Below are 26,418 nucleotides of genomic sequence, written 5' to 3'. Positions count from 1 at the left end.
TCATCAAATTAGAATGTGTAAAAAGGATGTGAAGAAAACAGCTTTTAGAACTCACGAGGGGCATTATGAGTTTCTTGTCATGCCTTTTGGGCTCACCAATGCACCATCAACGTTTCAAGCTTTGATGAATAGTATCTTTAAACCTTACCTACGCAGGTTTTCTTAGTCTTTTTTGATGATATATTAATTTACAGCAGAAGTTTGGATGAAAATCTTCAACATTTAGAATGGGTGTTAGAGGTGCTGCGAGAGAATAAATTATATGCTAATATGCAGCACAAGTGTGGGTTTGCCAAAATGAAAGTGGAGTATCTTGGCCATATAATTTCGGGCAAGGGTGTAGAGGTTGATCCCGAGAAAATTAGATCTATCAAAGAATGGCCCGTGCCCACTAATGTCCGTGAAGTTCGTGGATTTCTTGGGTTGACAGGATATTATCGAAGATTTGTAATGAATTATGGAAGTGTGGCTGCTCCTTTGACTCAACTATTGAAGAAAGGAGCATATGAATGGACTGTTGCAGCTGCTGAAGCTTTTGAGAATTTAAAGATGGCTACGATGACTCTCCCAATCTTAGCACTGCCAGATTTTTCCTTACCATTTGAAATAGAGACCGATGCTTCTGGATACGGGGTAGGTGCTGTCTTAATTCAAAATCATCGGCCAATTGCTTATTTTAGCCAGACATTAGCTATGAGGGATCGTGCTAAACCAGTTTATGAACGGGAATTAATGGCTGTAGTTTTGGCTGTGCAACGCTGTAGACCTTATCTTTTGGCAGGAGGTTTGTAGTGAAAACTGATCAACGATCATTGAAACTTTTATTGGAACAAAGGGTTATCCAACCTCAACATCAGAGATGGATTGCTAAGCTTCTTGGCTATAATTTTGATGTCGTGTATAAACCGGGACTAGAAAACAAAGCAGCAGATGCCTTGTCTCGTGTCCCTCCTACTGCCCAACTTAATCAACTTACTGTTGAGATCAGTTAAATTGGCAGTCCCCAACACTGAAGTTGACCCTAAATTAGTCCCAGAAATTAATGGGATGGATCTGAATGTCTTGTTCAATGATGAAGATATTCTCCCTATTAAAATTCCCCTGGATTTGCCTAAAGATTTAGTGTCTATAGTCGGCGATTGTGGAATCATTCTGGCTTAAATTAGATGTGCAACTGCCTTTTCCTCCTCCCAGTCATTATTAAGGTTGTCTCCTGGAACACTAAGGTTTGAACGACTCCTCTAAACGTGCAGCACTTAAAAAATTCATCAACAATTGTAGTCATGATTCAAGAATCTAAGAAGGATACCTTGAACTCGGCTTTTATAAAATCATTGTGGAGTTCTAAGGATATTGGCTGGGATTATGTGGCTTCTGTTGGATCTTCTGGGGGAATTCTTACCATGTGGGACAGCAGTAAAATATCTGTAACAGAGGTCATTAAAAGACGCTTCTCTTTGTCAATCAAATGCCTCACTTTGTGCAAAAAGGTTTGTTGGATCACAAATGTCTATGGCCCTTGTGGTTGCAAAGAAAGGAAATTGGTTTGGCCCGAATTGTCTTCCTTAGCTGATTGTTCGGCCGTGGCCTGGTGCATAGGTGGGAATTTTAATATCACTCGTTGGGCCCGGAAAGATTTCCTTTTGGCAGAAGTACTAGAGGAATGTCATTATTCAATAAGTTTATTGACATGGTTTCTCTCATGGAAATTCCATTGCAAAATGGAAGGTTCACTTGGTCTAGAGACGGTAGTTCTCCTTGAAGATCATTATTAGACACATTCTTCATAAATCAGATGTGGGATGTTTGTTTTGAAAATTCTCGGGTTTCTCGAAAAGCACGCATCTTCTCGGATCACTTTCCTTTATTCTTGGAGGCTGGTTCTTTTCTTTGGGGTCCCTCTCCTTTTCGGTTTTGTAACAGCTGGTTGGTGTCCAGTGATTCTAATCAGATTATTGTTGAAACAGTGAGCAACTCTAACTTCCAGGGATGGGCTGGTTTCATTCTTCATGAGCAGTTGAGATCAGTTAAATTGGCAGTAAAAGCTTGGAATATTGCTGCGCAAGCTAAGGTAAAAAAAAAAACAGAGAAATCCTTGATGTCAAAATTAGAAAAATATGATTTTGTGGCTGAGTTGATTGGATTAAATCAAGAAGAGTTGAATTCTAGAGCTGCTTTGCAAGCGGAATTACTTAGTATTTATCAAAATGAAGAGCGTAATTTTATTCAGAAGAGTAAACTCAATTGGCTTTCTTTGGGTGATGAGAATACGGGCTTCTTCCACCGCTTTCTAAATGCGAATAAAAGAAGGAACCTCATAACTGAATTAAAAGATGATGATGGGGTTGTCTCGACTTCATTCCGCGACATTGAAAGGCTTGTGCTGGAATTTTTTGAGTCACTTTATACCAGAATTCGGGGGACAGATTCATCCCTATTAACAGTAATTGGTCTTGTGTTTCCTCAATTCAGAATGAGGCTCTTGTTACCCAGTTTTCAGTGGAGGAGATCTTTAAGGCATTAAAGGCACTTGGCAACAATAAAGCTCCGGGCCCGGATGGCTTCACAGTGAAGTTCCTAATCACCCAATGGTCTATTTTCAAGGATATCTTCAAATCACTAATGTCTGATTTCCACAGAAATGGAAGATTAAATGCTTGCATCCAAGAAAACTTCATTTGTTTAGTGCAGAAAAAAGAGAATGTGACTCTAGTCAAGGATTTCCGTCCAATCAGCCTTACTACGTTAGCATACAAGGTCGTCGCAAAGGTTTTATCTGAACGTCTAAAACAAGTTATGGATGCAATTATAAGCCCCACTCAAAGCGCCTTTATTGAAGGTAGGCAAATTCTTGACCCAATATTAATTGCTAACGAGGCCGTGGAAGATTATAGGGCAAAACGGAAAAAAGGATGGATTTTAAAACTTGACTTGGAAAAAGCCTTTGATAGGGTGAATTGGAACTTTTTAGAAAAAAATTTATCTTTGAAAAAGTTTAGTTCCAAATGGATATCATGGATAATGGGCTGCCTAAAAAATCCAAAGTATTCATCTTCAATGGTAAGCCTAGAGGCCGGATAACAGCATCTAGAGGTATCCGCCAAGGGGACCCCCTCTCCCCCTTTTTATTCCTCCTAGTAAGTGAGGTTTTAGGAGAAATCATAAACAAGCTTCATATTAACAGCCAGTTTGAAGGTTTCCTTGTTGGCAAAGACTTGATCCACCTCCCTTTGCTTCAATTTGTCGATGATACTCTTCTCTTTTGTAAGTATGATGTGAAGATGCTCCTTAAACTTTAAAACGTCATTAGATTATTCGAATGGTGTTCGGGGCAGAAAGTAAACTGGGAAAAATCAGCCCTTAGCGGCGTTAATGTGGGAGAGGAAGATTTGTTTCAAACAGCAAATCTGATAGGGTGCAAGGTAGAAAAGCTTCCGATTATATATTTAGGTCTCCCTTTGGGAGGCTACCCTCGACAAAAGTCTTTTTGGCAACCAGTCATTGATCGAATTCACAAGAAACTTGAAAGGTGGAAAAGATATAACATCTCTAGAGGCGGAAGACAAACCTTATGCAACTCAGTTCTGGTTAGCCTTCCTACATACTACCTACTTTATTTTCTATACCTGAAAATGTGGCTGCCTCTTTGTTAAAGTGAGTTTTTGGAGTGAAGGAAAATGTCTGCAATACTGCTTGAAAGACAGGGGAAGCAGAAGATTGGTGTTCTATATTCTGGTTTGCTTATTAGTATTTTGTTGTTCGGAATTTTGGATTAGGAGGTTTTCTTTGTTTGATGTTTGTGAATTATATGTAACGTGACTCATTTTCTGAGGTTCACGGTTTGCTTATGTTGTAAGTTGTGTTTGAATTATCAATATAATAGAAACACTACATCAGTGTTCTATCAGGATGTCATCCTTGGAATGCAATGGCTGCACACGTTGGGGTAACTGAAGTGGATTAGCGGAAACTCACTTTATCTTTCATACAAAATGAAAAGAATGTTGTTATAAGGGGTGACCCGAGTTTGACAAAGACTAGAGTGAGTCTGTAACACATGATGGAGACATGGACACCATCTGATTAAGGTTTCTTGACAAAATGTCGAGCTATGGAGGGAGGAATGACATTTACCGAACTATATGGAATTGATGATGTTCCTACATTTCAAGAGTTACTACCAGCAGACAATTTTGGCTATCCTAAAAATCCAGCAACAAAGAAGTGGGAAGTGCTTGTTAGTTGGAAAGGAATACCACCTCATGAGGCTACATGGGAGAACTGTGATGATTTTACACAAAAGCTTCCTCATTTCCCACCTTGAGAACAAGGTGTCTTTGGAGAGGGAGAGTAATGATAGACCACCAATTGCAATACAATATAGCAGAAGAAAGACAAGTGGAATTGCACGTGCACAGGTGATGGAATTGGAGGAAGTGGAAACCACCTTAGTGGGGACAACAGTTAGTTACAGGGGGAGGTTAAAAGGGAGAGATGGAAGGAAAGATGGGGGTTGGTTAATCAGTTTCTGGAAGTGGAGGGGCTGTATTTTCTGGAGAGCAGAATTACAGAAGTTGTTCAGTTACTTTAATCTTAGAAAGTGTTTTCCATTATCCTAAACTACTTTTGATGTTTGAATGTTTTATTTTATACTTGGTTATTGTCTGTAATAGTACTTGTTTGTTCGGTGTTTTCAAGACTGGTTTGAGTATTGTATTCTGTAATAGTTTGGTTGCTTAATGAACAAATAAGAACCATTACTTGGTGTTCTATCAGCTTCTCAATCAAGCATACACATCTCAATAAGGTATTATACATGCAATCAAACAATCACAACATACATACCATTTACTCAAAACGACCTAAAACATGCTCAAAACGACCTAAAACGTGCTCAAAACGTGTCTAACTTTCACTGCAACTTTCAAAACGACCTAAAACAGCTTACGTGCAGGTTCGTAACTCATAACCTACGAAAAAAGTTCAAATATTGTGAAAAAAGCACTACAAGACCCAAAATGGCAACCAAGTGTGTAAGTGCAACAAACTTAGTTCAAACCAACCTAAAACGTGCTCAAAACGTGTCTAGGTATTACTTGAGTTTTCAAAACGACCTAGCAAATCCTAAGGGTAAGTTCGTAACTCATAATCTACCGAAAAGGTTGAAAAAAGCATTTCAAGACCAAAAATGACAACCATGTGTGTAAGTGCAACAAACTCAATCTAACCTAAAATGTATTCAAAACGTGTGTAAGTATCACTTGAATTTTCAAAACGACCCAGCAATGCTTAAGTGTAAGTTTGTAACTCACAACCTACCAAAATTTCAAAAAGTGTGAAAAAAGTACTTCAAGACCCAACATGTCAATCAAATGTGTTTAAAACTTAGTGTCAAACCAACCTAAAACGAGTTCAAAACGTGTCTAAGTATCACTTGAACTTTCAAAACGACCTAAAAAAGCTTACGTGTAGGTTCGTAACTCATAACCTACGAAAAAAGTTCAAATAGAGTGAAAAAAGCACTACAAGACCCAAAATGGCAACCAAGTGTGTAAGTGCAACAAACTTAGTTCAAACCAACCTAAAACATGCTCAAAACGTGTCTAGGTATTACTTGAGTTTTCAAAACGACTAGCAAATCCTAAGTGTAAGTTTAACTCATAATCTACCAAAAAGGTTGAAAAAAGCATTTCAAGACCAAAAATGACAACCAAGTGCAACAAACTCAATCTAACCTAAAATGTATTCAAAACGTGTGTAAGTATCACTTGAATTTTCAAAACGACCAAGCAATGCTTCAGTGTAAGTTTGTAACTCACAACCTACCAAAATTTCAAAAAGTATGAAAAAAGTACTTCAAGACCCAACATGTCAATCAAATGTGTGTAAAACTTAGTTTCAAACCAACCTAAAACGAGTTCAAAACGTGTCTAAGTTTCACTTGAACTTTCAAAACGACCTAACAAATATTCAATACAAGTTCATAAGTCATAACCTAGAAAAAGTTCAAAATTTTGAAAAAGACACTCCAAAACCCAAAATGTCAAGTGTGTAAGTGCAACGAACTTAGTTCTATACAAACCTAACAAGTATTCAAAACACGTATAAGTTTTCGAACACACCTAACAACGCTTAAGTGTAAGTTTATAACTCATAACTTACCAAAAATTTCAAAAAGTGTGAAAAAAAATCTTTCAAGACTCAAAATGGAAACCATGGCTGTATGCAAAACTAACTTAGTTTGTAACAACCTAAAAGGTGTTCAAAAAATGTTTAAGTATCACTCGAACTTTAAAAACGCCTAATAATGCTTTAGTGTTACTTCATAACTCATAACCTACCAAAAAGTTCAAAAAATGTAGAAAAAGCACTCCAAAATCCAAAATGGCAACCAAGTGTGTAAGTGCAACAAACTTAGTCTCAACTTTAAAATTAGTGCGAGTTGGGAAATGTATTAACTCAAGCATGATGTACAAACTTGAAACGACTTAAATATTTATTCACCATCACATAAAAACAGTAATTAAATATAGATAACATGTGTAAATAAAGGGAGAATCACCTTTCTAGCAGTAGCTTTAGAGTAAGACCAAACACCATCCTCCTACTTGTAAATCTGCTCGATTGTCTACTTTGTTCTACACTCGTCATTTCACCGTCTCAGGCCATCCATTGAATTGGCCACCCAGCCTTGGCATACAAGAGTATGTCTCAGCCTGTTAACAAATACCACTAAAACTAAGCAAGACTAAGAAAAAAGTTTTCAAAAAATTACCTAACTTTTAGGTCTTCATGTGACTTTTAAGTTCTTCTGTCTTCTCCTTCAACTCTTTGACAGATTGCTGAAATTATGTGTTTCTGCAATGTTTACCAGAACATGAAAGATTCATTACGAACATAAATACCATGAATACAGAGCATGAAGAAATAGTAAAACAGTCAATACAAGAAGAAAAAAGTTCACTTGAAAACGACCTAAAACAGTATCACTTGAACAAAATGTGTCTAAGTATCACTTGAACTTTCAAAACGACCTAAAACAGCTTACGTGTAGGTTCGTAACTCATAACCTACGAAAAAAGTTCAAATAGAGTGAAAAAAGCACTACAAGACCCAAAATGGTAACCAAGTGTGTAAGTGCAACAAACTTAGTTCAAACCAACCTAAAACGTGCTCAAAACGTGTCTAGGTATTACTTGAGTTTTCAAAAACGACCTAGCAAATCCTAAATGTAGGTTTGTAACTCATAATCTACCAAAAAGGTTGAAAAAAGCATTTCAAGACCAAAAATGACAACCAAGTGCAACAAACTCAATCTAACCTAAAATGTATTCAAAACGTGTGTACGTATCACTTAAACTTTCAAAACGACCAAACAATGCTTAAGTGTAAGTTTGTAACTCACAACCTACCAAAATTTCAAAAAGTGTAAAAAAAGCACTTCAAGACCCAAAACGGCAACGAAGTATGTAAGTGCAACGGACTTAGTTTCAAGCCATCCTAAAAAGAGTGCAAAACGTGTCTAAGATTTCAAACCGACCAAACAATACTCAAGCGTAAGTTCGTAACTCACAACCTAAAAAAATTTCAAAAAGTGTGAAAAAAAGTACTTCAAGACCCAACATTTCAATCAAATGTGTAAGTGCAACAAACTTAGTTTCAAACCAATGCAAAATGTGTTTAAAACGACCTAACAATCCTTAAGTGTAAGCTCGTAACTCACAAACTAACAAAAAAATCAAAATGCGTGAAAAATGCACTTTGAGACCTAACATGGCAACCAAGTATGCAAGTGAAACAAACTTAGTCTTAAACAAATCTAAAAAATTTCAAACCGTGTTTAAGTATCACTTGAACTTTCAGAACGACCTAAGAATGTTTATTTGTAAGTTCGTCACTCATAACCTACCAAAAAGTTCAAGAAGTATGGAAAAAAAGGAAACACTACACGACCCAAAATGGCAACCAAGTGCGCAACTGCAACAAAATTAGTTCCAAACCAACCTAAAAAGTGGTCAAGGCGTGTCTAAGTATCACTTGGACTTTCAAAACAACCTAACAAAATTTAAGTGTAAGTTGGTAACCCATAGCCTACCAAAAAGTTCAAAAAGTGTGAAAACGGCACTTCAAGACCGAAAATGGCAACCAATTGGATAAGGTCAACAAACTTAGTTTCAAACCAACCTAAACCGAGTTAAAAACGTGTCTAAGTATCACTTGAACTTTTAAAATTCCTAAAACAGCTTACGTGTAGGTTCGTAACTCATAACCTACGAAAAAAGTTCAAATATTGTGCAAAAAGCACTACAAGACCCAAAATGGCAACCAAGTGTGTAAGTGCAACAAACTTAGTTCAAACCAACCTAAAACATGCTCAAAACGTGTCTAGGTATTACTTGAGTTTTCAAAACGACCTAGCAAATCCTAAGTGTAAGTTTGAAACTCATAATCTACCAAAAAGGTTGAAAAAAGCATTTCAAGACCAAAAATGACAACCAAGTGCAACAAACTCAATCTAACCTAAAATGTATTCAAAACGTGTGTACGTATCACTTAAACTTTCAAAACGACCAAACAATGCTTAAGTGTAAGTTTGTAACTCACAACCTACCAAAATTTCAAAAAGTGTAAAAAAAGCACTTCAAGACCCAAAACGGCAACGAAGTATGTAAGTGCAACGGACTTAGTTTCAAGCCATCCTAAAAAGAGTGCAAAACGTGTCTAAGATTTCAAACCGACCAAACAATACTCAAGCGTAAGTTCGTAACTCACAACCTAAAAAAATTTCAAAAAGTGTGAAAAAAAGTACTTCAAGACCCAACATTTCAATCAAATGTGTAAGTGCAACAAACTTAGTTTCAAACCAATGCAAAATGTGTTTAAAACGACCTAACAATCCTTAAGTGTAAGCTCGTAACTCACAAACTAACAAAAAAATCAAAATGCGTGAAAAATGCACTTTGAGACCTAACATGGCAACCAAGTATGCAAGTGAAACAAACTTAGTCTTAAACAAATCTAAAAGAATTTCAAACCGTTTAAGTATCACTTGAACTTTCAGAACGACCTAAGAATGTTTATTTGTAAGTTCGTCACTCATAACCTACCAAAAAGTTCAAGAAGTATGGAAAAAAAGGAAACACTACACGACCCAAAATGGCAACCAAGTGCGCAACTGCAACAAAATTAGTTCCAAACCAACCTAAAAAGTGGTCAAGGCGTGTCTAAGTATCACTTGGACTTTCAAAACAACCTAACAAAATTTAAGTGTAAGTTGGTAACCCATAGCCTACCAAAAAGTTCAAAAAGTGTGAAAACGGCACTTCAAGACCGAAAATGGCAACCAATTGGATAAGGTCAACAAACTTAGTTTCAAACCAACCTAAACCGAGTTAAAAACGTGTCTAAGTATCACTTGAACTTTTAAAATTTCCTAAAACAGCTTACGTGTAGGTTCGTAACTCATAACCTACGAAAAAAGTTCAAATATTGTGCAAAAAGCACTACAAGACCCAAAATGGCAACCAAGTGTGTAAGTGCAACAAACTTAGTTCAAACCAACCTAAAACATGCTCAAAACGTGTCTAGGTATTACTTGAGTTTTCAAAACGACCTAGCAAATCCTAAGTGTAAGTTTGAAACTCATAATCTACCAAAAAGGTTGAAAAAAGCATTTCAAGACCAAAAATGACAACCAAGTGCAACAAACTCAATCTAACCTAAAATGTATTCAAAACGTGTGTACGTATCACTTAAACTTTCAAAACGACCAAACAATGCTTAAGTGTAAGTTTGTAACTCACAACCTACCAAAATTTCAAAAAGTGTAAAAAAAGCACTTCAAGACCCAAAACGGCAACGAAGTATGTAAGTGCAACGGACTTAGTTTCAAGCCATCCTAAAAAGAGTGCAAAACGTGTCTAAGATTTCAAACCGACCAAACAATACTCAAGCGTAAGTTCGTAACTCACAACCTAAAAAAATTTCAAAAAGTGTGAAAAAAAGTACTTCAAGACCCAACATTTCAATCAAATGTGTAAGTGCAACAAACTTAGTTTCAAACCAATGCAAAATGTGTTTAAAACGACCTAACAATCCTTAAGTGTAAGCTCGTAACTCACAAACTAACAAAAAAATCAAAATGCGTGAAAAATGCACTTTGAGACCTAACATGGCAACCAAGTATGCAAGTGAAACAAACTTAGTCTTAAACAAATCTAAAAGAATTTCAAACCGTGTTTAAGTATCACTTGAACTTTCAGAACGACCTAAGAATGTTTATTTGTAAGTTCGTCACTCATAACCTACCAAAAAGTTCAAGAAGTATGGAAAAAAAGGAAACACTACACGACCCAAAATGGCAACCAAGTGCGCAACTGCAACAAAATTAGTTCCAAACCAACCTAAAAAGTGGTCAAGGCGTGTCTAAGTATCACTTGGACTTTCAAAACAACCTAACAAAATTTAAGTGTAAGTTGGTAACCCATAGCCTACCAAAAAGTTCAAAAAGTGTGAAAACGGCACTTCAAGACCGAAAATGGCAACCAATTGGATAAGGTCAACAAACTTAGTTTCAAACCAACCTAAACCGAGTTAAAAACGTGTCTAAGTATCACTTGAACTTTTAAAATTTCCTAAAACAGCTTACGTGTAGGTTCGTAACTCATAACCTACGAAAAAAGTTCAAATATTGTGCAAAAAGCACTACAAGACCCAAAATGGCAACCAAGTGTGTAAGTGCAACAAACTTAGTTCAAACCAACCTAAAACATGCTCAAAACGTGTCTAGGTATTACTTGAGTTTTCAAAACGACCTAGCAAATCCTAAGTGTAAGTTTGAAACTCATAATCTACCAAAAAGGTTGAAAAAAGCATTTCAAGACCAAAAATGACAACCAAGTGCAACAAACTCAATCTAACCTAAAATGTATTCAAAACGTGTGTACGTATCACTTAAACTTTCAAAACGACCAAACAATGCTTAAGTGTAAGTTTGTAACTCACAACCTACCAAAATTTCAAAAAGTGTAAAAAAAGCACTTCAAGACCCAAAACGGCAACGAAGTATGTAAGTGCAACGGACTTAGTTTCAAGCCATCCTAAAAAGAGTGCAAAACGTGTCTAAGATTTCAAACCGACCAAACAATACTCAAGCGTAAGTTCGTAACTCACAACCTAAAAAAATTTCAAAAAGTGTGAAAAAAAGTACTTCAAGACCCAACATTTCAATCAAATGTGTAAGTGCAACAAACTTAGTTTCAAACCAATGCAAAATGTGTTTAAAACGACCTAACAATCCTTAAGTGTAAGCTCGTAACTCACAAACTAACAAAAAAATCAAAATGCGTGAAAAATGCACTTTGAGACCTAACATGGCAACCAAGTATGCAAGTGAAACAAACTTAGTCTTAAACAAATCTAAAAGAATTTCAAACCGTGTTTAAGTATCACTTGAACTTTCAGAACGACCTAAGAATGTTTATTTGTAAGTTCGTCACTCATAACCTACCAAAAAGTTCAAGAAGTATGGAAAAAAAGGAAACACTACACGACCCAAAATGGCAACCAAGTGCGCAACTGCAACAAAATTAGTTCCAAACCAACCTAAAAAGTGGTCAAGGCGTGTCTAAGTATCACTTGGACTTTCAAAACAACCTAACAAAATTTAAGTGTAAGTTGGTAACCCATAGCCTACCAAAATGTTCAAAAAGTGTGAAAACGGCACTTCAAGACCGAAAATGGCAACCAATTGGATAAGGTCAACAAACTTAGTTTCAAACCAACCTAAACCGAGTTAAAAACGTGTCTAAGTATCACTTGAACTTTTAAAATGTCCTAAAACAGCTTACGTGTAGGTTCGTAACTCATAACCTACGAAAAAAGTTCAAATATTGTGCAAAAAGCACTACAAGACCCAAAATGGCAACCAAGTGTGTAAGTGCAACAAACTTAGTTCAAACCAACCTAAAATGTGCTCAAAACGTGTCTAGGTATTACTTGAGTTTTCAAAACGACCTAGCAAATCCTAAGTGTAAGTTTGAAACTCATAATCTACCAAAAAGGTTGAAAAAAGCATTTCAAGACCAAAAATGACAACCAAGTGCAACAAACTCAATCTAACCTAAAATGTATTCAAAACGTGTGTAAGTATCACTTGAATTTTCAAAACGACCCAGCAATGCTTAAGTGTAAGTTTGTAACTCACAACCTACCAAAATTTCAAAAAGTGTGAAAAAAGTACTTCAAGACCCAACATGTCAATCAAATGTGTTTAAAACTTAGTGTCAAACCAACCTAAAACGAGTTCAAAACGTGCCTAAGTATCACTTGAACTTTCAAAACGACCTAAAAAAGCTTACGTGTAGGTTTGTAACTCATAACCTACGAAAAAAGTTCAAATAGTGTGAAAAAAGCACTACAAGACCCAAAATGGTAACCAAGTGTGTAAGTGCAACAAACTTAGTTCAAACCAACCTAAAACGTGCTCAAAACGTGTCTAGGTATTACTTAAGTTTTCAAAACGACCTAGCAAATCCTAAGTGTAAGTTCGTAACTCATAATCTACCAAAAAGGTTGAACAAACAACTATGGCTGTCTCATCACGCTTCATGTTATCCAATTATACTACAAGATTAACAAAGCCATGCCATGCGAATAATAAGGAATGTCGTGATAACCTTAAATAAACCATACTGCACGTCAAAGGCTGCCCGTGTAATGTTCTCCATGACATCTTTAAAAATACCACCACCATCAATTCCTGCCTCCTCAACTCCAAATTCATTAACAAAAGACACACGTATCTGCATGCAGAAAAGTGAAGCAATTGACCCAACACAAACAAGAAAAAACTAATAAACAATTACAAGTAACTCTGCAACTATAGGATGCAGAAGAGGGAAGGGGTCGTTTTCACGAGGGCAAAGAAAAAGATAGAAAAAAGTAAGATAACAATTTCATTTTTCATAAATCATGGAAGTCTGAAATTACCGATCCTCGAAGATCAACTTCAGACAATGCACTCATCTGACTGAAAGCATCTTCCAGTATATGATTTCGTCGAATTCTAAACCGGTTTCTAGCAAAAACAGCAAGAGATCCATTCCTTTGCCTAGCTGCTGCTAGTTGTGTCTGTGAAATGAGTTATAGAGAAAGTAACCATAAATAAAAAAATATCTTACATATTTCTATAACTAACAGTCATCCAAGAAATTCAATATTGTGGATAAGGAAACCAAAAAAATAACTTGCTTACAGTGAAAATCTTAACCCTGCTAGTAAACGGTACTAAAAAGGGAACTCGCTTGTGTATATCATTTGCTCTGGTATTTTCTATCACTGCCTACAAAGAAACAAGGCCAAGTAAATAATTAGAATTACGATCAGATAGCAGGTCGTTAGAACCAAAACATTCATTGAGAACAATTACCTGAGAAATGAAATAATCATTCATCGCGTCAGCATGGAAGTCACTGGGTGGTGTAAACTGCCGTCTATTGTTCCAGTCTTGCAACTACAACGAGACAATTTAATCTTAGTAGATCGACAAAATGATGCATGGATAAACCATCCTTGACTTTGGTTTGAAGCTTGCATGGATAAACCTTTTCATTCATTTTTCATTGATTATTCATCATTGTTCCTGAAAATCAAAGGAAATTCTCTCAATTTTATATATTACTAAAATTAGGATACATATAAGTCTTAACTAGTCTCATAGCACCCTCCATTCATCTTCCCCTACACTGGCTATGGTATCAAAATGCTCAATTAAGTAATATGTCTACTAACGAACTTGAAAACAAAACACATCACACTAAAAAACACAAACATCCCTTTAACCCAACAGAAGCAGCTCTTTTTACCCTTGCACTCACTATCACATTACTATCATGCCAAATCTTACTTGTACACAGGACAAAAAACAGCCAAAGGTAATAGCCAACCAGGTGCATCTCCTGATAAATATGCCAATTTCTCTGAAAAGGATGACCATTTTTTATTCTCGTGGCACTTTTTAATAAAACTCCAGAGTACTGGAACTAACTCCATTCTGTATGCTAGAATAGTCATAATTTTTTATGTCCCACACCAAGTTGTACTTAAAAAGATCTTTTCAAAAAAAATCTATAGAGTTTTTTTTTCTTTTTTAAATGAAGTACATGCATGTTATGTTTCTCGTTATTGAGAAAACATGACCTTTAAACCATTACTAACGCCATTATATCCAAACAGCAAGGTACACAAACCTAGTAGAGGATGACACATGCAACTTTGTCCATTGGGTAGAGAGAGGTGTGAAATGTGAATGTCCGCCACAGTAAAGGAAGAGTAAGAATTTGAGAGGAGAAACTCCAATTGGGATCAACACGTGGGCAACAACATGGCTTCTTACCAACATGAGAACTCAAAAGAGACAGCAGATGTTCTAGAGAAGCCATTGAACTCTTGGAATGTGAATCTGCACTTTCCTGCAATAGTTTGAGTGTGAATTAGTTCTCTGACAACACCTGCAGAGGATAATCCACGGCAAAACAGAATGTCTATAAAAAAAACCACTTGCAAGTAGAAAAAAAAGGAAGTACATTTATACCTTCCCTGTCAAAGTGATATCCCTAATCAACGCATATGCATTTCTTTCCAGGAAGTAACCAACAATTTTACAAACCCATGGGAGTTCAGGTTGTAATAAGAAAATAATTGTGTCTAACAATAGAGTTGCAGGTGTGTTAGAGTTCACAGGTGCAGCCAAAAGTTGATTCCTCAATTGGTTTCTATCAAGAACAACATCAAGTAAGAATAATTCAGAGGAAAAATAAAGACAACTTATCATATATATAAATAAGATTAGTCTGAATTCGTTAGCTGAAGGTAAAAAAACCTTTATGTCAATTATATATATCTGAACAAAATCTAAGAAATATATCACTTTTCAACAAAAGAAATATATCATATACAATTAAAGGATCATAGCATAGAAAGCCAACAAAATCAACAATGATAGATCAAACATCTGTTTTTCCATTCAAAACGTTAAAAAGGACAAGTTTTTAATAAGGAATGTTGAAATGGAAAAACTAATTACCTATTATGGTGTACAGTCTGGATGCAAGCATATGCAAATTTCTTAACTCTCTAATCCACTAAGGCCTTGTTAAGTACATAATCCTTGCTAGCGAAAATGCTCAACATATCCCCTATATATGTAAGAGAGAGAAAGGTAAGAAAGTACTAACACTAAGAGATATGTGCTATCAATTAGAACACTTTAAGATGATATTATCAATTAGAAAACCAAGCATAAAGCAACATAAGGGAAAATAACAAACAAGGGCACCACAGTGGTTCAGAAACCAATCAATATTTTCATTTGTCACTTTTATAATAATTTCACAAGGGAAAATCCTCATAACAAGCCTCGTTTTCCCCCTACTATGGAACAGGGAGGATTCCTCCTCTTTTCAAAGCCCTCGTCAAACTCAATGCTAAGTTTGACTGCTCCCTTCGGAGTGACAACAAGCCTTGTTTTCCCCCTAATGTGGATCGGGGAGGATTCCTCCTCTTTTCAAAGCCCTCATCAAACTCGATGCTAAGTTTAGAACGCTAAGAGTAGGTGGTTTGGTTTTGGTTAGGCCAAAAGTAAAGTTTTATGCTAAAAGCTCTGATAGTTAGGGAACTCAACACATTCTACTTGACCGAACCAAGTTGGATCTTTGCTTTTTTATGGGATTTTTCTAATGTATATTGCATGTGTTGTTTGTTTTTTTATAGCTCTTGATTGTCTAACCTTTTTACATTTGGCATTTGCATGTCTCTCTTTTGTTTCTTTGGTATGCAATGTGGTAACAAGGTCTTGCTAGAACCGGTGGGCTAACCTTTCTATGGTTCTAAACTTAGTTTCTAAGTTTGACTGCTCCCTTCGGAGTGACAACAAGCCTCGTTTTCCCCCTACTATGGAACGGGGAGGATTCCTCCTCTTTTCAAAGCCCTCGTCAAACTCAATGCTAAGTTTGACTGCTCCCTTCGGAGTGACAACAAGCCTTGTTTTCCCCCTAATGTGGATCGGGGAGGATTCCTCCTCTTTTCAAAGCCCTCATCAAACTCGATGCTAAGTTTAGAACGCTAAGAGTAGGTGGTTTGGTTTTGGTTAGGCCAAAAGTAAAGTTTTCTGCTAAAAGCTCTGATAGTTAGGGAACTCAACACATTCTACTTGACCGAACCAAGTTGGATCTTTGCTTTTTTATGGGATTTTTCTAATGTATATTGCATGTGTTGTTTGATTTTTTATAGCTCTTGATTGTCTAACCTTTTTACGTTTTGCATTTGCATGTCTCTCTTTTGTTTCTTTGGTATGCAATGTGGTAACAAGGTCTTGCTAGAACCGGTGGGCTAACCTTTCTATGGTTCTAAACTTAGTTTCTAAGTTTGACTGCTCCCTTCGGAGTGACAACAAGCCTCGTTTTCCCCCTACTATGGAACGGGGAGGATTCCTCCTCTTTTCAAAGCCCTCGTCAAACTCAATGCTAAGTTTGACTGCTCCCTTCGGAGTGACAACAAGCCTTGTTTTCCCCCTAATGTGGATCGGGGAGGATTCCTCCTCTTTTCAAAGCCCTCATCAAACTCGATGCTAAGTTTAGAACGCTAAGAGTAGGTGGTTTGGTTTTGGTTAGGCCAAAAGTAAAGTTTTCTGCTAAAAGCTCTGATAGTTAGGGAACTCAACACATTCTACTTGACCGAACCAAGTTGGCTCTTTGTTTTTTTATGGGATTTTTCTAATGTATATTGCATGTGTTGTTTGTTTTTTTATAGCTCTTGATTGTCTAACCTTTTTACGTTTTGCATTTGCATGTCTCTCTTTTGTTTCTTTGGTATGCAATGTGGTAACAAGGTCTTGCTAGAACCGGTGGGCTAACCTTTCTATGGTTCTAAACTTAGTTTCTAAGTTTGACTGCTCCCTTCGGAGTGACAACAAGCCTCGTTTTCCCCCTACTATGGAACGGGGAGGATTCCTCCTCTTTTCAAAGCCCTCGTCAAACTCAATGCTAAGTTTGACTGCTCCCTTCGAAGTGACAACAAGCCTTGTTTTCCCCCTAATGTGGATCGGGGAGGATTCCTCCTCTTTTCAAAGCCCTCATCAAACTCGATGCTATGTTTAGAACGCTAAGAGTAGGTAGTCTGGTTTTGGTTAGACCAAAAGTGAAGTTTTCCCCCATTTTTTATGGGCTTTTTCTAATGTATATTGGATATGTTGTTTGATTTTTTTTATAGCTCTTGATTGTCTTACTGTTTTATATTTTGCATTGTCAACTTTCTCTTTTCTTTCTTTGGTATGCAATGTGGTAACAAGGTCTTGCTAGAACCGGTGGGCTAACCTTTCTATGGTTCTAAACTTAGTTTCTAAGTTTGACTGCTCCCTTCGGAGTGACAACAAGCCTCGTTTTCCCCCTACTATGGAACGGGGAGGATTCCTCCTCTTTTCAAAGCCCTCGTCAAACTCAATGCTAAGTTTGACTGCTCCCTTCGGAGTGACAACAAGCCTTGTTTTCCCCCTAATGTGGATCGGGGAGGATTCCTCCTCTTTTCAAAGCCCTCATCAAACTCGATGCTAAGTTTAGAACGCTAAGAGTAGGTGGTTTGGTTTTGGTTAGGCCAAAAGTAAAGTTTTCTGCTAAAAGCTCTGATAGTTAGGGAACTCAACACATTCTACTTGACCGAACCAAGTTGGCTCTTTGTTTTTTTATGGGATTTTTCTAATGTATATTGCATGTGTTGTTTGTTTTTTTATAGCTCTTGATTGTCTAACCTTTGTACGTTTTGCTTTCGCAAGTCTCTCTTTTGTTTCTTTGGTATGCAATGTGGTAACAAGGTCTTGCTAGAACCGGTGGGCTAACCTTTCTATGGTTCTAAACTTAGTTTCTAAGTTTGACTGCTCCCTTCGGAGTGACAACAAGCCTCGTTTTCCCCCTACTATGGAACGGGGAGGATTCCTCCTCTTTTCAAAGCCCTCGTCAAACTCAATGCTAGGTTTGACTGCTCCCTTCGGAGTGACAACAAGCCTTGTTTTCCCCCTAATGTGGATCGGGGAGGATTCCTCCTCTTTTCAAAGCCCTCATCAAACTCGATGCTAAGTTTAGAACGCTAAGAGTAGGTGGTTTGGTTTTGGTTAGGCCAAAAGTAAAGTTTTCTGCTAAAAGCTCTAATAGTTAGGGAACTCAACACATTCTACTTGACCGAACCAAGTTGGCTCTTTGTTTTTTTATGGGATTTTTCTAATGTATATTACATGGGTTGTTTGTTTTTTTATAGCTCTAGATTGTCTCAGCTTTTTACGTTTTGCATTTGCAAGTCTCTCTTTTGTTTCTTTGGTATGCAATGTGGTAACAAGGTCTTGCTAGAACCGGTGGGCTAACCTTTCTATGGTTCTAAACTTAGTTTCTAAGTTTGACTGCTCCCTTCGGAGTGACAACAAGCCTCGTTTTCCCCCTACTATGGAACGGGGAGGATTCCTCCTCTTTTCAAAGCCCTCGTCAAACTCAATGCTAAGTTTGACTGCTCCCTTCGGAGTGACAACAAGCCTTGTTTTCCCCCTAATGTGGATCGGGGAGGATTCCTCCTCTTTTCAAAGCCCTCATCAAACTCGATGCTAAGTTTAGAACGCTAAGAGTAGGTGGTTTGGTTTTGGTTAGGCCAAAAGTAAAGTTTTCTGCTAAAAGCTCTGATAGTTAGGGAACTCAACACATTCTACTTGACCGAACCAAGTTGGCTCTTTGTTTTTTTATGGATTTTTCTAATGTATATTGCATGTGTTGTTTGTTTTTTTATAGCTCTTGATTGTCTCACCTTTTTACGTTTTGCATTTGCAAGTCTCTCTTTTGTTTCTTTGGTATGCAATGTGGTAACAAGGTCTTGCTAGAACCGGTGGGCTAACCTTTCTATGGTTCTAAACTTAGTTTCTAAGTTTGACTGCTCCCTTCGGAGTGACAACAAGCCTCGTTTTCCCCCTACTATGGAACGGGGAGGATTCCTCCTCTTTTCAAAGCCCTCGTCAAACTCAATGCTAAGTTGACTGCTCCCTTCGGAGTGACAACAAGCCTTGTTTTCCCCCTAATGTGGATCGGGGAGGATTCCTCCTCTTTTCAAAGCCCTCATCAAACTCGATGCTATGTTTAGAACGCTAAGAGTAGGTAGTCTGGTTTTGGTTAGGCCAAAAGTGAAGTTTTCCCCCATTTTTTATGGGCTTTTTCTAATGTATATTGGATATGTTGTTTGATTTTTTTTATAGCTCTTGATTGTCTTACTGTTTTATATTTTGCATTGTCAAGTTTCTCTTTTCTTTCTTTGGTATGCAATGTGGTAACTAGGCCTTGCTAGAACCGGTGGGCTAACCTTTCTATGGTTCTACATTTAGTTACTAATTAAGTTTGATTGCTCCCTTCGAAGTGACAATAAGTTTTGTTAATGTCGACCCTTTTCTAAAGGGATTTAGTTCATTGTGGCTAGACAAGAGGCTTCTAACTCATGTTTGACAAGACAAATTTGTTAAAACCATCCCAGTTTCTAAAGAGTGCCTCCTATCCTTTTTTACTCTATCTAGGCTAGGTTTGGACTAAGTGCATCATAGGTAAGTCACGACAAAGCAACAAAGGAAGACAAAGCTAGAAAAGTATCCATGCACTTATTTATTATACATGCAATCAAGCATTCACAACACACATACCATTTTCTCAATCATGCATTCACATCTCAATAAGAAATAGCTAAAAGGAGCTTAAAACAAAAAAGACAGCAGCTTATGCTCAAATTTCAGCACATATACTCATCAAAATTCAGAATTTCACATCATAAACCCGAGCTCAGTGCTCAAGGGTTGCCAATCATGCTTTTTATGCAAGATCTAATTAAGCTAAGAAGGTATAATGCTCATTATTGTATGGAAAGAATTCTGAAAAATTTTGAAATTTGGGCAAAATTTGAACCCCCAAGTTTACACTAAACATGCAAGCTAAGCAAGCTATTACCCACACCCACTCAAAAAATTGCTTTTTCTGTCCTAAAAGCTTTTGAAAATCAAAGTAAATGGAGAAAAATAAGGGGGGAACTTTGGACTCCCCTGGAAGGATCGACATCCATGACTTTGGTTTGAAGCTTGCATGGATAAACCTTTTCATTCCTTTTTCATTGATTATTCATCCTTGTTCCTGAAAATCAAAGGAAATTCTCTCAATTTTATATATTACTAAAATTAGGATACATATAAGTCTTAACTAGTCTAATAGCACCCTCCATTCATCTTCCCCTACACTGGCTATGGTATCAAAATTTTCAATTAAGTAATACGTCTACTAACGAACTTGAAAACAAAACACATCACACTAAAAAACACAAACATCACTTTAACCCAACAGAAGCAACTCTTTTTACCCTTGCACTCACTATCACATTACTATCATGTTTGTCAACTGTCAAACTAACTCTTTTAAGTTATTTAGTGTGACTACAAAGTTATGAACACCATAATCTTAATTAAAACCTTTTAATAAATAAATGCGAAGTTACTACTCAAGAATGGCAAGGAATTCAAAAAACATGACAGCTATCCTAATTGGTTGAAAATGAGAAAAAGAAAGTTAGCCAGACAACCTGTTTGGACTACAAAGCCAGCAGATATGATTCCTCAAATTTGACCATTCACTCTCCATACTCTACAAGTCTTCAAGCACATGATGCTGCCTACTTTCAGATGAGCAACATCATTCCGATCTTAACAGTCAGAAGAGCAAATCAAATCAATCCTAGCATATTCACAAATCACAACTAAAAAGTACAAACATTACAAAATAAAACATGCAGCGATATCAACAAGCATTCTGATAAATAATTAGCCAATTAATTGACATTACAAAATAAATAAAGAAAAACAAGCATTCTGATATTTTTCTATTTGTGCGGGCAGCCGATGTTCACAAAACAGCGTTTCGAACCCACGAGGGGCCCTATGAATTCCTTGTGATGCTGTTTGGGTTGAAACGCTCCGGCAACATTCCAATCAATCATGAGTGATGTTCTTCGCCCATATTTACGCAAGTTTGTTTTGGTTTTCTTTGATGACATCTTAATTTACAGCAAGTCCTTGGACGAGCATTTGCACCAATTGGCAATGGTTTTGGAAACTCTAGTAGCTCATCAACTGGTAGCCAACTTTAAAAAATGCCAATTTGCGGTTGACAAAATTGAATACTTGGGCCATGTTATTTCTTCAGAGGGGGTGGCAGCGGATCCAACAAAAATAGAAGCGATGGTTAAATGGCCAGCACCCAAGAACGTGAAGGAGCTAGGTGGGTTTTTTGGGGCTAACGGGGTATTATCGGAAATTCGTTGCAAACTACGGTTCTATTGTGCTGCCCCCTTGACACAACTGTTAAAAAAAGGTAACTTTAAGTGGAATGAGACGACCGAGAACGCATTTCAGCAGTTAAAAGTCAGCAATGATGTCTGTCCCGATGCTAGGTATTCCTGATTTTTCACAAAGTTTTGTGCTGGAAACTGATGCTTCGGGTGTGGGTATTGGGGCTGTCCTAATGCAAAATCAACGACCAGTGGCCTTTTTCAGTCAAGCTTTACCTATTACCCATAGGTTTAAGGCTGTTTATGAACGGGAGCTTATGGCAATAGTGCTGGCTGTTCAAAAATGGCGACCATATCTATTGGGTAAGCCTTTTGTGGTGCGTACAGATCAGAAAAGTTTGAAGTTTCTTCTTGAACAACGGGCTATCGGGGAGAATATCAGAGATGGATCGCTAAACTATTGGGGTATGATTTTGTGATTGAGTACAAGAAAGGATTGGAAAACAAAGCGGCCGATGCCTTATAGAGATTACCACCGGTATTTGAATTGGGCCTCGTAAGTATTGTGGGCGGCTAAACCCTTCGTTTTCATCGATCAAGTGGCTGGAAATGAATCTCTTAACAATATTCGATATCCTTGATAAATGGACAGCAGCTCCAGATGGATATTCGCTACAAGGAGGAGGATTCACCTATATTACTTTATTATTAGCTGAGTTCCATAACAGCCAGATAGGGGGACATCATGGTGCATTGAAAACATATCAAAGGCTAGCAAGGGAGGTATATTGGCGAGGTATGACAGCCCATATCCGCACCTATGTTGCTGAATGTTCCGTGTGTCAACAAGCCAAATACTTGTCTTTAACTCAGGCTGGTTTCCTTCAAGCATTACCCATTCCGGACCGTGTGTGGGAAGATATTAGTATGGATTTTATTGAGGGCCTCCCCAAATCCGAGGGTTATGATGTTATATTGGTAGTTGCGGATCTTCTTTCCAAGTATGCACATTTCATCCCCTTGAAACATCCATTTGGTGCAAAAGTGGTTGCTGCTGTTTTTATGCGAGAGATTATTCGTTTGCATGGATGCCCCTGAAGTATAGTGTCGGATCGTGATCGTATTTTCACAAGTCTATTATGGGAAGAGTTGTGGAGGTTGTTGGAAACTCAGTTGAGATGAAGCACCACTTACCACCCCCAAACAGATGGTCAAACGGAAGTTGTCAATCGAGGGGTGGAGACGTATCTAGGGTGTTTTTCTATGAACACACCTAAACAATGGGTTAAATGGCTAGCTTGGGCTGAATTAAGCTATAATACAACAGTCCGTACAGCCACATTGATGACCCCCTTCGAGGCCCTCTATGGGCAACCACCCCCCTCTATATTACCATATGTGAAGGGCTCGAGCCGGGTGAATGATGAAGTAGACCATTTGATGAAAGAAAGAGATGAAAGAAAGAGATGAAATTTTGGGCGTTTTGAAGGCCAATTTACTGAAAGCACAGCAGCGAATGGTCAAATATGCTAATGCTAAAAGACGGGAGGTGCAGTTTGAGGTTCATGATTGGGTTTATGTGAAGTTACGCCCTTACCGACAGTCCTCTCTCAGCCGTTTTAAGCACTCCAAATTAGCCCCAAGATTCATTGGTTCATTTATGATCGTGGCACGAATTCGTTTCGTTGCATACCGTTTGGCCCTTCCCAAGGAATCGCTTATACCCGGTCTTTCATGTTTCTGTTCTTCGCAAGGTCGTGGGTTCAAACAGGCCATTATTCCCAATTTCAAAAGATTTGGCTGCTGATTTGTCTATGCAAGTGTCTCCGGTAGAAGTATTGGGAGTTCGCAAAACAATAGAAAAGGAGGACAACTTAGAAGTTTTGATCCGTTGGAGTGAGGGGACACTTGAAAGTGCAACGTGGGAACAAGCTGCTCTTATTCAAGAAACAGTTTCCTGAATTCCACCTTGAGGACAAGGTGGCTATTTGGGGGCGGGTAATGATAGACCTCCCATAGTAAAGGTGTATTCCCGTAGAGACAAGAATAGGAAGAAGAAAGAATGATTGAGAGTTAGTTGGTATTTTTCTATTTGTGTGGGCCCTTAGGAATGTGTTTGTTAGAGTGGGGCCAAGTATTTTGTTATTTCTCTAAGCAATTACTTAAGTTTCTTGAGTGGAAGGGTATGGGTATCTTGATTTTGGTATAGACTCTCATTAGAGAAGTGTGTAGAGATTGGGGAGCTCTCAAATCCTCCCCCACAGTTGATAAATAAAATTTTGGCTAAAGCCTTGACAAAAGCTAATGTAGAACATCCCCCTTCTTTATGTTTCTTGAGTTTTATCCTAGAGGAGGTGTTTGAATTACCATTTTTATAGTTTAGGATTAGTTATTTGAATTAACAATTTTGTATCTTGAGTTAGTTATAAGTAAACTAACTCAACCCCAAGTTAGTTTAACAACTCTTGTAATCTCCAGCCTATAAAAAGGCTTCTCATTTTCATTAATAAATGATAAAAAAAAAGGCATTATACATAAAGATTTCCTAGCTTTGCAATTACAGCATCAAAAGCAATGTACAGTTCAGATGAGACTTTATTCCAGTATAGAGTAGCTCTGTAATTGCAGATCAAGAAAGTGAATGTAGCATGGAAATCCCAAATTCAACATTTGGAAGTTAGCAATTGACAATCTCATTAGTAGGCAGTGCACCCATAATAAAATGTAAGATTTTTAGAACCCTAAAAATTCAAGTAACTTGCAACTAGTCATTGTCATGACCATCAATACTACGATTAGTGGATCAGCACAAAATACAAAACAGTAAGACAGTAAATCTTTAAAAACCTTACTTCTGTTTTAACTTGCTCAAGAAGAATGTTGCAAAAAGTATATCAACAAAGTTCCTTCAAACATGACCTACAGGAAGAAGGGTAAAACAACAACATCCTGTCAAAAATCATTTAATGTGATTGAGATCTTTTAGCATGACTGCTTGAGAACTTTTAGCACAACCGGGCAGCAACTTCAATAACAGAAAAACATGCATAATGTAGGAAGACAGCAGATTTCAAATTATGACATTGTATTTATGAATGTCAGGCGATACATTAATGTTCCAAAATTCAACCAAAGTATGGGTGAAAGATATATAAGAATCTTCCATGATAAGGCCAAGACCAGGATATCCTTATCCAAAAAAAGAAAAAACTAATCAACCAAAGTAAATTCCATGTATGATTGGGAATTATGGCCATACCTTTGCCAAAAGAACTTCGAGGAAATGGAAAAACTGGAGATGTTGCTCATGTATCATTCCCGAACCAGGATTGGGGTAGAGCAAATGGTCAGCAATTTGCTGGATTACCAAGCAGAAAATAACTTATATTAGAAAAAATGAACAATACATACCCACATATTACTGAAATTTTATGAAATAGATTTCAAGCAACCAATTTTTATATTGAAATGTGATCTCACAACTATTTTTATTTTGAAAAGCGATTTCAAACAACTATGGCTGTCTCATCACGCTTCATGTTATCCAATAATACTACAGGATTAACAAAGCCATGCCATGCTAATAATAAGGAATGTCGTGATAACCTTAAATAAACCATACTGCACGTCAAAGGCTGCCGTGTAATGTTCTCCATGACATCTTTAAAAATACCACCACCATCAATTCCTGCCTCCTCAACTCCAAATTCATTAACAAAAGACACACGTATCTGCATGCAGAAAAGTGAAGCAATTGACCCAACACAAACAAGAAAAAACTAATAAACAATTACAAGTAACTCTGCAACTATAGGATGCAGAAGAGGGAAGGGGTCGTTTTCACGAGGGCAAAGAAAAAGATAGAAAAAAGTAAGATAACAATTTCATTTTTCATAAATCATGGAAGTCTGAAATTACCGATCCTCGAAGATCAACTTCAGACAATGCACTCATCTGACTGAAAGCATCTTCCAATATATGATTTCGTCGAATTCTAAACCGGTTTCTGGCAAAAACAGCAAGAGATCCATTCCTTTGCCTAGCTGCTGCTAGTTGTGTCTGTGAAATGAGTTATAGAGAAAGTAACCATAAATAAAAAATATCTTACATATTTCTATAACTAACAGTCATCCAAGAAATTCAATATTGTGGATAAGGAAACCAAAAAAATAACTTGCTTACAGTGAAAATCTTAACCCTGCTAGTAAGCGGTACTAAAAAGGGAACTCGCTTGTGTATATCATTTGCTCTGGTATTTTCTATCACTGCCTACAAAGAAACAAGGCCAAGTAAATAATTAGAATTACGATCAGATAGCAGGTCGTTAGAACCAAAACATTCATTGAGAACAATTACCTGAGAAATGAAATAATCATTCATCGCGTCAGCATGGAAGTCACTGGGTGGTGTAAACTGCCGTCTATTGTTCCAGTCTTGCAACTACAACGAGACAATTTAATCTTAGTAGATCGACAAAATGATGCATGGATAAACAATCTTGGAACTTTGGACTCCCCTGGAAGGATCGACATCCTTGACTTTGGTTTGAAGCTTGCATGGATAAACCTTTTCATTCATTTTTCATTGATTATTCATCCTTGTTCCTGAAAATCAAAGGAAATTCTCTCAATTTTATATATTACTAAAATTAGGATACATATAAGTCTTAACTAGTCTCATAGCACCCTCCATTCATCTTCCCCTACACTGGCTATGGTATCAAAATGCTCAATTAAGTAATACGTCTACTAACGAACTTGAAAACAAAACACATCACACTAAAAAACACAAACATCCCTTTAACCCAACAGAAGCAGCTCTTTTTACCCTTGCACTCACTATCACATTACTATCATGTTTGTCAACTGTCAAACTAACTCTTTTAAGTTATTTAGTGTGACACTACAAAGTTATGAACACCATAATCTTAATTAAAACCTTTTAATAAACAAATGCCAAGTTACTACTCAAGAATGGCAAGGAATTCAAAAAACATGACAGCTATCCTAATTGGTTGAAAATGAGAAAAAGAAAGTTAGCCAGACAACCTGTTTGGACTACAAAGCCAGCAGA

General features: G+C 37.2%; 2 protein-coding genes across 2 annotated transcripts; both read right to left on the bottom strand.

The window, feature by feature from the left end:
* Positions 1 to 12,632: 12,632 nt before the first annotated feature.
* On the bottom strand, positions 12,633 to 13,567 carry LOC116406018 (E3 ubiquitin-protein ligase UPL6-like). The gene is made up of 4 exons (XM_031889719.1): positions 13,430 to 13,567; positions 13,256 to 13,342; positions 12,991 to 13,131; positions 12,633 to 12,803 (listed from the first exon to the last, which is right to left on the bottom strand). The coding sequence occupies exons 1-4, from the start codon at positions 13,451 to 13,453 to the stop codon at positions 12,633 to 12,635; spliced, it is 423 nt and encodes a 140-aa protein (XP_031745579.1). The 5' UTR covers positions 13,454 to 13,567.
* An 11,284-nt stretch (positions 13,568 to 24,851) lies between these two features.
* Positions 24,852 to 26,408, bottom strand: LOC116406017 (E3 ubiquitin-protein ligase UPL6-like). Its single transcript, XM_031889718.1, has 5 exons — positions 26,394 to 26,408; positions 25,702 to 25,949; positions 25,528 to 25,614; positions 25,264 to 25,404; positions 24,852 to 25,076 (listed from the first exon to the last, which is right to left on the bottom strand). The coding sequence occupies exons 2-5, from the start codon at positions 25,723 to 25,725 to the stop codon at positions 24,852 to 24,854; spliced, it is 477 nt and encodes a 158-aa protein (XP_031745578.1). The 5' UTR covers positions 25,726 to 25,949; positions 26,394 to 26,408.
* Between the last annotated feature and the right edge of the window lie 10 nt (positions 26,409 to 26,418).

Source organism: Cucumis sativus, unplaced genomic scaffold, assembly GCF_000004075.3.
Source record: "Cucumis sativus cultivar 9930 unplaced genomic scaffold, Cucumber_9930_V3 scaffold54, whole genome shotgun sequence".
In the NCBI taxonomy this organism is placed as follows: Eukaryota; Viridiplantae; Streptophyta; class Magnoliopsida; order Cucurbitales; family Cucurbitaceae; genus Cucumis; species Cucumis sativus.
This window is presented reverse-complemented; position numbering and strand designations above follow the sequence as displayed.